Genomic DNA, 15,348 nt, shown 5'->3' on the forward strand with positions numbered 1-15,348 from the left:
GGGACCAATTTTACATAGCTACGTCTCATGGTACTCTACATTAAAAATGTTCACATGTAAATATAAAGATTTGAAGATTCATTAAATAATTGGCAATAATTGCTATTAGCTGATTGTGGTAACAACTCCACCAGCTGATATGTAGTTATTATTATAATAAATGGATACTATGAGGAGTTGGAGGCTACCAAGATTCAACCTATGTAGGGCTCAACATGCTCAAGGCATTAGGAGTCTCGATCACCCATATTTTAGAGCGAAGGCCCATTACCAGGAATGTTAGTGTACAATGGCGTTTGGCACGAGACACCAACTTGTTTTTTTATCACTATATGTCATTATCAAAAGTTGTCACTTTCATACACATTTTTTGAGTATATATGTAAAATGACAATATTTACCCTCATTATAAGAAAATGTGATATACTAAAAGGGAAAAAATACATTATAGTTATTTTTTTTTTTTTAATTTGGTAAAAAAGTTACAAATTAATTTTCTTAAGGAATGTCAATAAGAAAAACCCAAAAATAAAAATATATTTTAATAGCCGATTATAAAATTCTAGAGCTTTAAGACATGCAAAAGCATAAAAACAACCTTATCATTCAAAAAAATTCAAAGTAGTTGCGGGGAAACATTAACACTATTTTATTTGTATATGTATTAGACTTGTTTAGGGGGAAAAAACAATAAATTAACTGAAAGAATTCTATAAATGCTTTTTTGAGTGTATTTTACTCTTAACATGCTATCAAAAAATTATGACTAATAAGGATATTTTTGTTATATATATATATATATATTTTAGGTTTTTTTCAATCTAAAAAAAAAAATAAAAATCGTAAGCTCTTAAGAATTATTTTGTATTTTCATTTAATTTTTTTAATGAAAAGTTTGTATTATCATTTTGGGAAAAACTGCATTTCATAATCTACCACATGGCAGTACATGAATGGGGATGGGCCAGATGGTAGATAGTGAAGTTTTTTTTTTTTTTTTTTTTTTTAGACTATTTTACACAAAAATAAATAGAGCTTGAATGATCACTCAAATTTTTATTGACAAATTATTAAGAGTCCATGAATTACATACAATGATGAAATACATATATTGTATAAGGGTAATTTATAACGGCACCCCCTGGAAAATGCCAATATTAGAGGGACACCCCCTTTTTTTGACCAAATTATACTCGGACCCCTTGCTGTCAGTGTCTGTTAAATGATGCTGTGAAATGACACTTTAGCCCTTGTGAGTAAAACACTTATAATTCATTATCCGCCGCCCAATGCCTTGGATATCAAGCCACGCTAGCGCCGGAAAAAGAACCTCCATCGTCTTCATCCCAAAATCGTGAAAAGCAGCGGAGCTTCACCTTCGGATTCTCATTCTCCCTGTCTGAACCTTCATGGAGAAATTGAAGAGGGCTTGCACAATCACTGAAATCCCCTGCTCTTTGGAAATGGCCGGACACTTTCATGGTCGGTTGCGAGGTTAAGTAGGCGGTAGCAGCGGCAATTTGGGCATCGGGAGAGATGCCTTGCCAAAGTTGATTGAAATACGACAAAACCAATCCGCATTGTGGTGGTTTAGTCCCAGGATCCCATCAGAGTATTTTCTCTGGAGGAGCCATTTTTTCAGCGATCGGATGAGATATGATGAGGAAGGATTCCGATCATGTCACAAATCACCGATTGCAGTTTCTTGAAATCTAAGGAAGGATGGATCTCAACATTACCTAACTCGATCTCACGTTCTTCATTGAAGAAAACAACCGAAAAAAGAAGAAACGACATTTATCTGACGATCTTGAAACAATAACAGAGTCGCATACTAATAGAGAACTCCAAAATACAAAACCCATAGACGGAGTAGATACAGGAAGGAGTAAGGAAAATTTTAAGAAAAACCCAATGAACTTAGACACAGAAATTGATTTTTACGAAGTCCAAAACAAAAAGGATAACAAGGTCCAACAGAGATTAGAAGAGACCCATAATAAACGAGAATCCAAAACATACCACCAACTCATCAACCATGAAGAAGGCACACAACACAATAGCTTTCATTCAACTCAGCAAACACTTCTTTCAATTAAAAGCGAAGATATACATAAAAGAAAAAGGATAATCGAAGACAGGAACTTAAAAGAGAGCTGTCAATGAAGGTGAAGGGGTTAGAAAGAGACTCGAAAGAGGAAACTAAAGATGCATTTGTGGGGATTTAGAAAGAGACAAGAGTAAGCTTGATGAATCTCATACACGCATGCAATTGCTTTTGGTGTTCTTCTCCATAATTGCTAATCTATGGCGTTTATCTGACGATCTTGAAACCTTCTCACAGATTAACGATATGGAGATCTGATGAGGAGAGATTCCGATCATCTGACAAATCACCGATTGCAGTTTATTGAAACCTAAGGAATGATGGATCTCAACATTACCTAACTCGATGCCACGTTCTCCGTTGAAGAAAACAACTGGAAAAGAAGCAACTGCTACGACCTCCATTCATTGGAATTGGAGAGACATAATTTAGTATTTCATCAGAGACAAATAGAAGGGAGAGAGAGAGAGAGAGAGAAGCATTGGATTGGCCGAGAAAGTGAGGGGTGTGGAGGTGGCGGATCTTGTCGGGGATGGCGGAGAGTACGCCTGGAAGGTGGCGAACATGGGCTGCCTGAGAGTATGTGAGCTGGATGGAGAAGCCGGTGGCGACATGACTAGTGTAGATGATTTGGGTGAGAATTATTACATGGGCATTTTAGGTACTTCACATTAAGCAAGGGCATTTTGATATTTATAATAAAATATAGTAGCTGACATCAGCATATAAGGTATATTCCTTAACAGTGATTGATGGCAAGGTGAGTCTAATTTGGTGAAAGAGAGGGGGTGTCTCTCTAATATTGGCATTCTCCAGGGGTGGCATTGTAAATTACCCATCGTATAATAAATACAGAGATAAATAATAAATAAATCTATAAGTCAAATTACATAAATCTCTCTCTCTCCTCTCTCTCTCTCTCTCTCTGGTATCAAAATTTCATAAATCACATTTTATGCGATTGTCTATTTCCACGTACTTTTTTTATCTGTATGACATTAAATAATATAAATCTATTATATAATAACATTTTTTTTCCTCCTATGCATAATAAGCCTTTTTTTTTTTGGTACGAAGACAAATCTATTCATTGGGCCAAGACAAAAAGGGCAAAACAATGTTCAAGAATTCCTCCGGATAAGGAGATTCCTAGGACGCACTACGAGGATGGGAAATCACCCACTTAGAAATAGCGTGGGCCATCCCATTCCCTACTCTATTGACATGTACGAAATTACATAAGGAGAAGGAGGACTTCATCATAAGAATGTCCTGGACAATACACAAAATAGAAGAAGGGGGGCGGGAAGAGCAAGGATTCAAGCACCTGAGAAGAGAGAGACAATCCGAGAAGACGGATACCTCGGAGATGCCAAGCCGTCGAGCATGGGACAGGCCCATTCAAACTGCTAAAGCTTAACCCACCACAGCAGGAGCAAGAGCAAGGTGATCTGAAGTGATCAACATAAGGTGACCATTAGGGTCAAAAATGGCACACCCAATACCAAGAGCCCTAGGCCGCACGCTTGTCGCCGCATCCGAGAAGATAGAAAAACGTCTCATCGAGGGTGGAGGTGCAGTCTCACTCAGAGGGTCCAAACTCTCCGTAGCCCTGGAAGCCGCATGAATAAGAGAAATAACCTCATCAACTGACCTCAAGATTGAAGTCATGCACAAGTGCAGCGGTAGAATGGTGTCCCTGAAACATTGGGCATTTGTACGCTTCCAAATTTCTCACAAAATCATAGCATGAGATGCAAAACAACACTGCCTTTCCATCTTTGAGGCATCAGGAAATCATCCCCAGTTCAGGATCCACTCTGATAAGGATAGGTCAGGGAACACATCAATCTGCAAAGCTACAAGGGAAGCAAACCATACCTTCTTAGCCAAAGGGCATTCCAATAGGGTATGCTCAACCGATTCGGCCTCAAGGCCACAACCACCACAAGTCTCAGAGTCCACAATACATCTCTACTTCAAACTTGCAAACACTTTAATAGCTCCAAAACAAGCTTTCCAAATAAAGGGTTTCACTTTTGGTGGAATTTTAGAATTCCAAATGATTTTCCATACCTCTTTAGGAGTAGACAGAGCCTTCACTGCTGATTTGGACGAGCAAGGAGACTGTTGAGCTCCCAGTCTATAAGCATACTTAACTGAGAAAACACCATTTGGGAAAATCCCCCAACACATCTTATTCAGACCTACTTCAGAGCTAATAGGGATTTTTGCAATACACTCAATCGCAAAGTGAAGAAATTAAGTCTGGAACTTCTCTATATCCCACTTTGCTTGTGCATCAATGAGCTCATATTCTCTAAGGTATGGGCAATCCGGTGGTCGAGGGAGGTGGAGTCTGAAGCCCTCTAGGGATGGAATCGAAGGGTCCTCTCAAATATGAATAGAGATACCATTTCCAACAATCCACAAAATACCCTTATATGCAAAATACTTCTCCAGGCCTAAGAAGGTCGACCTCCCACTTGAGCATTTAGGAAATTCCCATATGAGAAATAGATACTCTTCGGAAGGCGTGCCCAAAGAGATTCACCATTTATAAGCAAATGCCACCCCAAATTTGCGAGCAAGGCTTGGTTCTGGATGTTTAGGTCTTTTACTCTAAGACCACCATCTAACTTTGGAAGGCAAAGACAGTCCCCACCCACCCAGTAGATCTTCCTCTCATCATTTTTCTAACCCCATAAGAAATTACAATTGGCCTTTCCAATATCATCCAAGAGGCCATGCAGAAGCTTAAAATGAGACATGTGATAGGAGGGGGTTGCTGTCACCACAAACTTAATCAAGACCTCATTTCTTACAGGAGATAGGAGCTTCTCCTTCCACCCCGTATGTTTACTAATGGTTCTAGCTTTGATGTGCTGAAAGGTTGCATTCTTATTCTGTCCAACTTCAGAGGGGAGCCCTAGATAGACCCCAGGATGTAACATACCCCCTACGTTGATAACTTCAGCAAAGATACGGCGAAGCCAGATAGAGGTATTTGGCGAGAAGGAGGCTGATGATTTTTTCCCGTTTATAGCTTGATCAGAGGCCCCACAATAAAAAGCAAGGGCATCCCTAAGACTTCGGAGAGAGTTGTAGTTTGCTTCAAGGAAGACCAAACAATCATCAGCGAAAAAAGAATGCATCAGCCTTGTGATAGTTGCCTTAATTTTTAAACCCCAAAGACTGCCATTTGCAATAGCACCAATAATCAAGGAAGTCAGGCACTCATAGCACAAAACAAACAGGTTGGGAGATAGAGGTTCACCTTACCTTAGACCTCGAGATAGTTTGATGAAACCTTTCTGCACCCCATATAATAGGAAAGAGTAAGAGACTGTACTTACAAATTGGTGGAGGAGATGGACCCACTTGTCACACAACCCCATCTTTGATAGGATCGAAGATAAAAAAAAAAAAACTCCACTAATTCTGTCATAAGCTTTCCTCATATCTAATTTGACAGCAGCGATATACTTTTTCCCTTTCTTCGAGTGCTTTATGTGGTGGAAAGCTTCATGAGCTATCAATACATTTTTAGATATACCCATGCCCTCCATAAAGGTTGTCTGCTTAAGAGCTATAATCCGGTCAAGACACTTATTTAGCTTGCCTAGCAAGCACCTTGGCAAATATTCTATACACAACATTGCATAAATTTATAGGCCTGAGCTAATCCACTCTCTCTACATCCTTCACTTTTGGCATAAGAAGGATATGTGTCTTGTTAAGATCCTTTAGAAGAAACCCATATTCAAAAAAATATCTCATTGCTCTGCAAATCTCCGGTCCAACGGTAGACCAATAAGATTGGAAGAAAACTGAGCGAAGACCATCTGGGCCAGGGGGTTTGAGCAATTTCCTACTAAACACCGCCCTCTTAACCTCATCATCAGAGATAGGAAGGCATAGCTCAGTATTCATCTTATCAGTGAAGCAAGGAGAAATAAACAGGAGAGCAAGGTCTAGATTTCTATATCTCTGAGGAGAAAAGCGACTCATAGAAGGAGAAAAATTCTCTGTCAATATCCACTTCATTCTCAAGCCACTCACCCCTTTGGGACTTTAATCTCCTTATTTTATTCATACTTCTCCTTTGTAGGGTTGATGAGTGGAAGAACTTTGTGTTCCTATCTCCTTCTTTCAACTATAGAATTATAGATTTATGCTTCCAATGAGATTCTTGTTGATCAAGAAGGAACTGAAGATCACCTTGTGCATTATCTTCCCATTCAACCATATCTGGGTGCCACTCCATATTCTGAATATTTTTAATTTACTTCATTTTTTTTTAAACCTCCTCATCCACATTCTTAACATGGAGTCTCTTCCATTTTACCAGACGATACCACACACTTTTGATATTGTTATGAATATTAAACATAGCAGAACCCTGGCACTTATATGACCATCCACTAGTGACCTCTTCCTCACACCCGGGGAGAGATCTCCATCTATCTTCAAATTTGAATAATTTCATTCCTGACGGGGGAGGGGGTGTACATCAACTAAAAGAGGTGAATGGTCCGACCCACAAGCTGGTTTAAGAAAAACCCCCGCATCTAGGAATCTAGCTCTTCATGGAAAAGAACACAGAGCTCTATCCAGCCTCTCCCGAATTAAGCCACCCTCCATCTTCTATTAGACCATGTAAAGAATGGGCCATTTGAGCACATGTCCATTAGGGCACAAGAATCAACAAAGGATTGGAAATCGGCTATCTGATGAGTAGCCTTAATTCTTCCTCCCATCTTCTCAGCTGCACTTAGGACCTCATTGAAGTCACCACATAGAATCCAAGGGCTCGAGATAGTAGCACCCAAGTCCAAAAGATGTTGCCAGAACTCCGGTCTATCTGAAGTCTTTGGAGGACCATAAATCAAGGATAATCTCCAAGGATGAGTGTCACCAATAATGCACACATTACAATCAATCATACGATTGGAAGTAGTCACAATCTGCAAATCTACATCACCATTCCATATAACACATAAACCCCCACTATTTCCAATGGGGTCTACAGTAACAAAATTCGAAAAAACAAGAGAATTACATAACATTTTCATAGTATCATGACAAGACTTAGTTTCCATTAAAAAATTACATAAGGATGATACCTGGACCTAAGGGTCCTTAGGACTTGGACTGTTAAGGGTCGCCCCAACCCTTAACAATTCTAGCTCAAGATCTTCATATCTCTATGTGGGACCAAACGCTTCTTGGTCCCGCGAGTTGGTCTTCATGTGCAGAGGATGGGTAAGGAAAGAAGAGAGTAGCACGCTTCCACTTTCTACTTGTTAGAAGGGGGCCTCCATTTTGTCCATGTTCAACTGATGTTATATTCTCCAAGGGGACATAGCTCTGAACAATTTTCGCATCACCAACAGGGGAGGGGAAGGATGCAGGAACATTTGGAGGTGGGTGGAAGGCAGCACTAAGAAGGGGTGAGGGTGAGAGGAGGGGATCCATATTGGAAGGTGAAAGCAGGTAGCACAAGTTTCAAAGGTGGGGTAGGTATGGAAAGGGGAAGGTATTAGAGCGGTGGTGAGGGCCGAGGAGGAGCAAAACATCAAACACATGGAGGGCGTTGGCACAAGTGCTGGCCAGAATGTACAGCGGGACTAGGCACCGCAACCATAGAAGGTCACTAGTTTGATATATAATAAGCTTTCAGCTTCTAAGGAAGGGAGGATATAATTATGAGAGTTGTACTAATGTTATCCATAAGATGATGAAAAGTTGATCTCATATAGTCTAATATCATGATAACATATAATATTTGAAAAACTTGACAACTTTGTAGCTTTTACACCGGTCATTATCATTCTTAACATATAAACTATAAACCAATGTGCATAAATCACATATTATGTAATTGTTTTTGTTCTTGGGTATCTGAAGTACTTATACCATTAACATATAAAATTTTACTTTGTTTTATTTTATTTTTTGTTTTGTTTTTAAAGAGAAGGGGAGCTATGGAATAATTCCAGTAGTCCTATACTCCTATTAAAATTAATTCAAGGGAAAAAAATCATTACCCTTAATTAAACATGGCGTCTACAATGGACATATGGCTTATAAGATATGAAAAAAGTTGACAATTATGCAATTTGCCCCCAAATTAAAGAATATATCATCTATGATTTACAATCATCAATTTGACATGATTGTATCATTGTATGGTGGGGCCAAGAGCATTAAAAGCAGAAAATGAAAGCTTGGAATTTTTAGAATATATGGTCTTGACCATTCATTTTATCAAAGAAAAAATGCACAATAACATATGCTTGGTTGGACTTGATGGATTCTTTGTGTTGGTATTAAACTGTTACCACCTTTACTTAGTAGTGGTAGTAGTAATAGTGGTAGAAGGTCAGTTGTCCATGATTGGATGGTGCTATCAAAATCAATGGTCCCTACCTATGAGATATTTCAGAAATAATTATTATATTGACCTTCTTAATGGACTCATAGTTAACAAATTCCAATTCAGGAATAATTTGATAGGAGAAAGTTGAGGTTTTAATTTATTTACACATTAAAAAAAAAAAAAAAAAAAGGTATTTCTTGATGTAAATTTACGGTTGATTATGCCAGCCAGTTACTATGCTATACTGGATATGCCTTCATTCGTACAATAGGTGTCGTTTTTGTCGTATAGGGGGATTGTGATCGACGAAAGTAATTGATGTACCTTACAATAGTGTCAGCATCATAATTATAGCTTGTCTTATATAACTACAGTAGGATAATGATAACTCACGATACCTTTGAAAATTTTCCATAAGAAAAGGTTAAAAGAAAAAAAAAAGGGATGGCCAAAAGTCATAAATTGATTAATTGGAGTTTTGACATCAGCATAACTAAATGACCAATGGCCATTGTGATAGGTTTTAGGAAAAATTATATGATAATCCATTTATGGGTTTCTCTTTACAAAATTACTCATCAAAAGTTTAAGTTAACAAAAATATCCAAAATTAGGTATCATTTTACAAAATTATCCATTTAAAGTTTAAATTAACAAAAATACCTAAAATTGAGTTTGGGTTTATAAAACTACCCACTCAAAGTTTTAGTAATAAAAAAATACATGATTATATGTGGAAGATGAAGAATCACTATTTTGGGTAGTTTTGTAGACCCAAACCTGATTTTGAGTATTTTTATTAACTGAAATTTTGGTGGATAATTTTGTAAACCCAAACATAATTTTGGGTATTTTTGTTGACCAAAATTTTTTGTGGATAATTTTGTAAAAGAAAACCCAAAAGTGGGTAATCATGTAATTTTCTCTAGGTTTTATAGACATGCACCAATTTTAAGTCACATGGTTGATCATAACTTTTGGTTAATTCACAAGTAACCATATGTTAAATTTGATGATATTTTTCAATCATATACCCTATTTTGTATTGTCAACCAATTATGAGTATTATCTTAGCCACAAGGTCATTAATCATCTTAGTTTGGACATTTTATTACAAGCATACAAGGGAGTGTCGGGCACAACTTCCACTCCAAATGTATTTATATGTAGCATTATGAATGGCTTGATGAAATTTGTGTTGCATTAGCACGTTTGAAAGACACTTTACAAAAGCCATAGATGAAAAGTTGCCCATCTTTTGTTTTGGAAAAGAAAAAAGGGGAAGGGGGATGGGGATGGGGATGGGGATGGGGATGGGGATTGGGAGGAAAGAAAAGGCCCAATTTTAAAAATTTATATGAGATTATAGAAATATGGCAAAAGGTTGTGCACGACCGTGCATGATTCACGATCATGCACTGTTGTCTATGTACCCCATATTGCAGTCCTTAATTTTTTTCAATACATTGTTTTGCCATTTAACAAAGTTTGAATTAGATTGAAACTTGAAGGTGATCAAAAGATCATGGAGTCCACAATTAGACTCAAATTGTCTGCGATGAGCGGTGAGTAGCAGGAAAGATCCAACGACTGGGAGGGCCCTGACATTCACCATAGCCGTTGGATTCTTATTACCGCTCACTACCTCTTAGTAGAGGATTTTTGTGCTCTAACATTACACACAATTTCGACCTCACTTAAATGTCAATGTCGTAACTATTGAAGGTTGTGATGTTCTATTTTTGGGTAATGGCATGTTGAACCCACCATCATATCTAATTGATATATCATATTAGTCGTGTGCCTTGCCCGTCGATTACATGATGTTAGAAGAAAAAAATAATAATAAATAATGAAAATAGAATGTCATTTTATTAGGGGAAAAAATTTGATTATCGTGAACTGAAATTTAGACCCACCTCAATGAAATGCAAAATAAAAATGATTCATTGTGCCCTCTCGTTGACCCTCTTGCACACATATAGGAGTTGTGCTCCCTCACAAGAAAAACTTATTATTCGTAGGCTCTCTTTGGTTTGATTTATATTTGTATTTATTTGACTTATTTCTATTTTTATGTGTTTGGTATAATTTATAGCATTTATTTCTATGTATAATAAATTAGAATAAATCATAAATCACAAATTACTCCCAAACTATTTGTGATATGTGGAAACAAATCATTTATGTTGATTTTATATTTTGCACCTCTTGCATACTCTTGCACACGTGTGCTAAACTACTCAAAATCAAAGGTAAATAAGTAACTTCAGTATGTTTTATATTTTTCAAATAAAAAACATCCTATCATCTCTCTTACTTGAAGCTCAAAGCTGAAGATGAAACCTGAAATCTATTTTAACATTATATAATATATTTTATAAATAATAATCAAAAGAATATTATTTGTGGTCCAAATTTTTTTCTCATGAATAATTTCTAAAAATTAATTAATAAATATAAATAGAAATCATGCCAAAACAGAGCCTAATTATTTATTCTATTCATTTCTATACAGTGGGAGGATTAGCCCGAGTTGAACCTGCCTTCTAACTTTTAGATAAGCTTGAGTTTTAGAAGCTTATTTGGGTAGTTGTGGCAAGTCCATTATAGTGTTCAATGGATGTGACAGTACGGTCACGGGTTCGGTATCTGATATTAATTCAGATCGGTCTGGATTGAACCGTATCGGACAAATCTATACATGTGTATTGGGAACAGAATACAGGATCGGTCAAGATCGACACCGTTCCGATCCGATCCGAATTTTATACCTTTTACAGTAAAAGTAAAAGGACGATGGCGGGTCCCATGGCTATCATCATGACTCTCCTGCTTGGAAAGCCGATACATGCACCTAGTTGGTCAGTTTCCAGAGCAAATTAATAATCTCACTTTTCTAGATTTTCAGAAGTACCTTTCAGAGCTAAAAATGAGTTGATTGATGCTTATATACTATGTGTTCTCGTGGATTCACGGGGATGTTGGTTAGCTGGCAAGAACTGGTTCTGATCATCGACCTGCTTGATCAGAACCGGAACCAGAAGAATCAGGTGAGTTTTGTAACTAAGTTTCGATTTTTTCCTCTGCAAATCTTTAATCTTGTTTGGTTTGAGGAGTATTATAAATTTTTCGGTCTTCATTTTGACCTGCGGAGATTTCAGAGTGCTTTCTAGTGCTTCTGTTTAGTTGCTTCTTGAATTTATAGGGTTTTAAGAACTGGGCTAGAGTTATTTTAAGTTCATTTATCGGTATTGCTTGAGTTTGGAAGTGAGGGAAGCAAGGAGGAAAAACATTTGATGGTTTGATGTGGGATTTCCTATGACTATGTATAAGCATTTATTTGTGTGATAGGTTGTTCTTGTCTTCCTCCACAGATGTTTCCTCGATAAATAGAGATTTTGTTTTTTATTTTTAATTTAAGCTTCTATTCTTAGGTCGGCATACCATTAGTTGATTATTACTTTGTCAAAATTCGGACTATCTAAGTTGATCTGCTGATGCTCCTCTTGTATGAGTTGTATCTCAAAGGGGGCACTGAATAGTTATTCTGAACTCCTGTCTATCCAAGCTGTCAATGTCAAATGCTAAAGTCTAGTATTCTGGTATGTTTTGTTTGCTGCTCTCATAAACTAATGTTTAGATTATGCCCTATACTTTCATATGGATAGGTTTCAATGTTCCAGGACTTGGGATACGTATACTGTAATTCATTTTTATGTGTCTAATGTCGGATATGACAAATGTACTTGATAAGAAGTTCTATGAGAATTATGGAAATGTGAAAATAGAGTGAACATCATCTATTTGGTGTGAATTTTGATAGCCTTTCTGCCAAGAAGCGGATGGTAGAGATTTCTATTAAAGACCCACAGTTGGTTGGGGGGACGGGTGTATGTAATTGGAAGGGTGTATAAATGTACCCCAACTGGCATCATGTATTGGAATGCCACCGGCATCAGTTTTGGGATATCACCAAAGTGGAAAAATTGGATGAACCTTTCTGGTTAAATACACATTGGATCATGGCCTTAGGTGAAGTGCTGAGCATAGTTCTAACTATATTGTTATCCTAGTTGCTGCAGGCCTGCTTGTAGTCGGTGACCACCCAGATCCACCTGTGCTTTATGACAATGCTTGATATTGAATAAAATTTTTGTCCTTTACTCTAATATAAAAAAAAAATGTATATCTGCAGAAGTTTGGTGGGGGAAATAAGAGAATTTCTATTCTTAGAGACATGGACACAGATGCTGTGTATTTGATGCAACCCCTTGAAATCCAGAATGGAGACTGCTGTATATTATGTATTTGACATATTGAAGAACACTCAGTTTAAAAAAAATGAAAGAGCCCAAGTTTGGGCTGTTTGGTTTTGGGTATGGAGCGTACTTTGTTTTCTTTGTCTTAATTTATATTATCTAGGTTGAAAAGCAAGTCAGTTGTAAGGAAAATTCAAGTCAAATAGGTGTGTTACAACATTTATTAGTAAAAGGAAACACAAGAAAAACATATTAAAGAAACGAGGTACAAAAGGGGGAACATCAAGTAGGAGGTTTGGAACTCTACTAAAGCATGTTACAAGTTGAGTATAGTTATACAAGAGGCACACTGCTTTTCCCAAACAAGTGTCCACTTGACATGTGTGGCCTTGTGAGAGGAGGAAAGTTCTCTGCAAATTATAGATTAGTGGCACTTGGATGTACTGCAATTTAGAAGAAGGCCTTCCCGAAAGTTATTTAATATAGAAAGAAGTATTACTGTCTAGTTTTGCTTGTCTAGTTTACTTAACCTGACAAGAACATTTTCCATCTGAATTATTTCCATGTCCTACTTGACCTCTCTCTAAGATCAGTCTATTGTAGCGACAATAATTTATCCCTTTGCAATCATGTTTAGTTTTGTTTTATATTTATTTATTGCAGCAATTGTATGATATATATTTACAAATCCTCTCTTATTGTGCAGGCCTCTATACTTGAAAGGAGGTAGTGGTTGAGTTGGTTCTTAAGATGGAGTCTTGCAATTGCATTGAGCCACAATGGCCAGCTGATGAACTATTGATGAAATACCAGTATATTTCAGACTTCTTCATTGCACTTGCTTATTTTTCTATTCCCCTCGAGCTTATCTACTTCGTAAAGAAATCTGCACTTTTCCCCTATAGATGGGTGCTTGTACAATTTGGGGCTTTTATAGTTCTTTGTGGCGCGACACACCTAATTAACTTATGGACTTTCAGCTCACATTCAAGGACTGTGGAAGTTGTAATAACCATAGCAAAAGTTTTGACTGCTGCCGTGTCTTGTGTAACAGCCCTTATGCTTGTGCACATTATTCCTGACTTATTGAGTGTGAAAACAAGGGAGTTGTTTTTGAAAAATAAGGCTGCACAACTTGATCGTGAGATGGGCCTGATTCGTACACAAGAAGAAACAGGCAGGCATGTTAGAATGCTTACTCATGAGATTAGAAGCACTCTCGACAGGCATACCATTCTGAAAACAACTCTTATTGAGTTGGGTAGAACATTGGCACTGGAGGAGTGTGCATTATGGATGCCTACACATACTGGTTTGGAGCTTCAACTTTCATACACTTTACGTCACCAAAATTCTGGTCGATATACGGTACCTATTCATCTTCCTGTGATTACTCAAGTTTTTAATAGTGAACGTGCTGTAAAAATACCACCAAATTCCCCTGTGGCAAGACTTCGGGATTTTGCTGGAAAATTTATGCCTGGGGAGGTTGTTGCTGTTCGTGTTCCGCTTTTACACCTTTCAAATTTCCAAATCCATGATTGGCCAGAGCTTTCCACAAAACGCTATGCATTGATGGTTTTGATGCTTCCCTCGGACAGTGCTAGGCATTGGCGCGTGCACGAGTTGGAACTTGTGCAGGTGGTTGCTGATCAGGTTTGAATGGATTCGTCCATATTTTGTGATTTTCCTGTATATTGCAGATTTCAACGTTGAATTGTAGTGTTCCCTTTCCTAGTTTCCTTCATGTGTGCCCATGTTAGTCAATTAAATGCATCGATGTCAAAAATAACATGGGTACCAAATTTCTTTTATATTTAAATCATATTGTGTGTCTTTTCTTCTGTAATTCAGGTGAGTTGCTTTTTAGCTGAATATTTGTAATTCTATGTTTCACTGAGGCAGTATGTTTTGTGTACCAGATTGCTAAGAACATTTTTTTTTTTTATCATAATATACTGTTCTATTTGCTCAATGTTCAGATACTATAGGCTCAGTCTTTTCAAAATTAAGTGCTAGTCAAGTCTCAGGATGGTCTTAAGTGTAAGAGCATAAGAAGTATTTATACCTTTTTCTTTTTTGGTGCAAGACCCACCCTGAGGCCAGACAAGTGACCCACGAGGGGCCAGCAAGGGGGCCACTAGGCCACACTTATAACTAACTACTAACCTACTATTACTATATTTCAAGAATGTGGGGGTTTGGAGTGTTGAACCAGCGACCTTCCATGAACTTACACTCGAGCCCAACTGCCTAGCTGCCTGCCACTGAGCTAGAAGCTCATCCCCAAGAGGTATTTATACCTATTCTTGAACTGGGGTTTCAAATGCATTAGGAGCAGAGAGTAATTTAACATGTTTAAGTGTTTCTTAATTTATACTTTCTCTGTTTGATTGGCATCATAATTTGGTAGTTTTCTGTGCGCCGGGTATATGTCTTGATTCCTAACATAATTATTATCTGGCCAACAATCATTTGTGGTTAGCTTTACTTCCATAGATGGTAAAAAATGATTTTCAGGTCTGGAGCTTCCCAAAGTTGAATGTGAATGGAAATAGAAGTCTTGAGTTTTTAGCATAACATTCTGTTTTGTTTTG

At 37.4% G+C, this 15,348-nt stretch overlaps 1 protein-coding gene across 5 annotated transcripts in view; it reads left to right on the forward strand.

Moving 5' to 3' along the window:
- The first annotated feature begins 11,385 nt into the window (after positions 1-11,385).
- Positions 11,386-15,348, forward strand: part of LOC122058612 (ethylene receptor-like) — a 9,729-nt gene continuing 5,766 nt past the window's right edge. For 2 of the 5 annotated variants that reach the window (XM_042621242.1, XM_042621246.1), the window contains exons 1-2: positions 11,386-11,542; positions 13,458-14,407. In XM_042621242.1, coding sequence (XP_042477176.1) covers positions 13,502-14,407 — 906 coding nt within the window. In that variant the 5' untranslated portion in view covers positions 11,386-11,542; positions 13,458-13,501. Of the gene's footprint in view, positions 11,543-11,641; positions 11,844-11,885; positions 12,095-13,457; positions 14,408-15,348 lie in introns of those variants that run through there. The other 3 variants (XM_042621245.1, XM_042621244.1, XM_042621243.1) reach the window with 3 other exon arrangements.

Source organism: Macadamia integrifolia, chromosome 13 (assembly GCF_013358625.1).
Source record: "Macadamia integrifolia cultivar HAES 741 chromosome 13, SCU_Mint_v3, whole genome shotgun sequence".
NCBI classification, from domain to species: domain Eukaryota; kingdom Viridiplantae; phylum Streptophyta; class Magnoliopsida; order Proteales; family Proteaceae; genus Macadamia; species Macadamia integrifolia.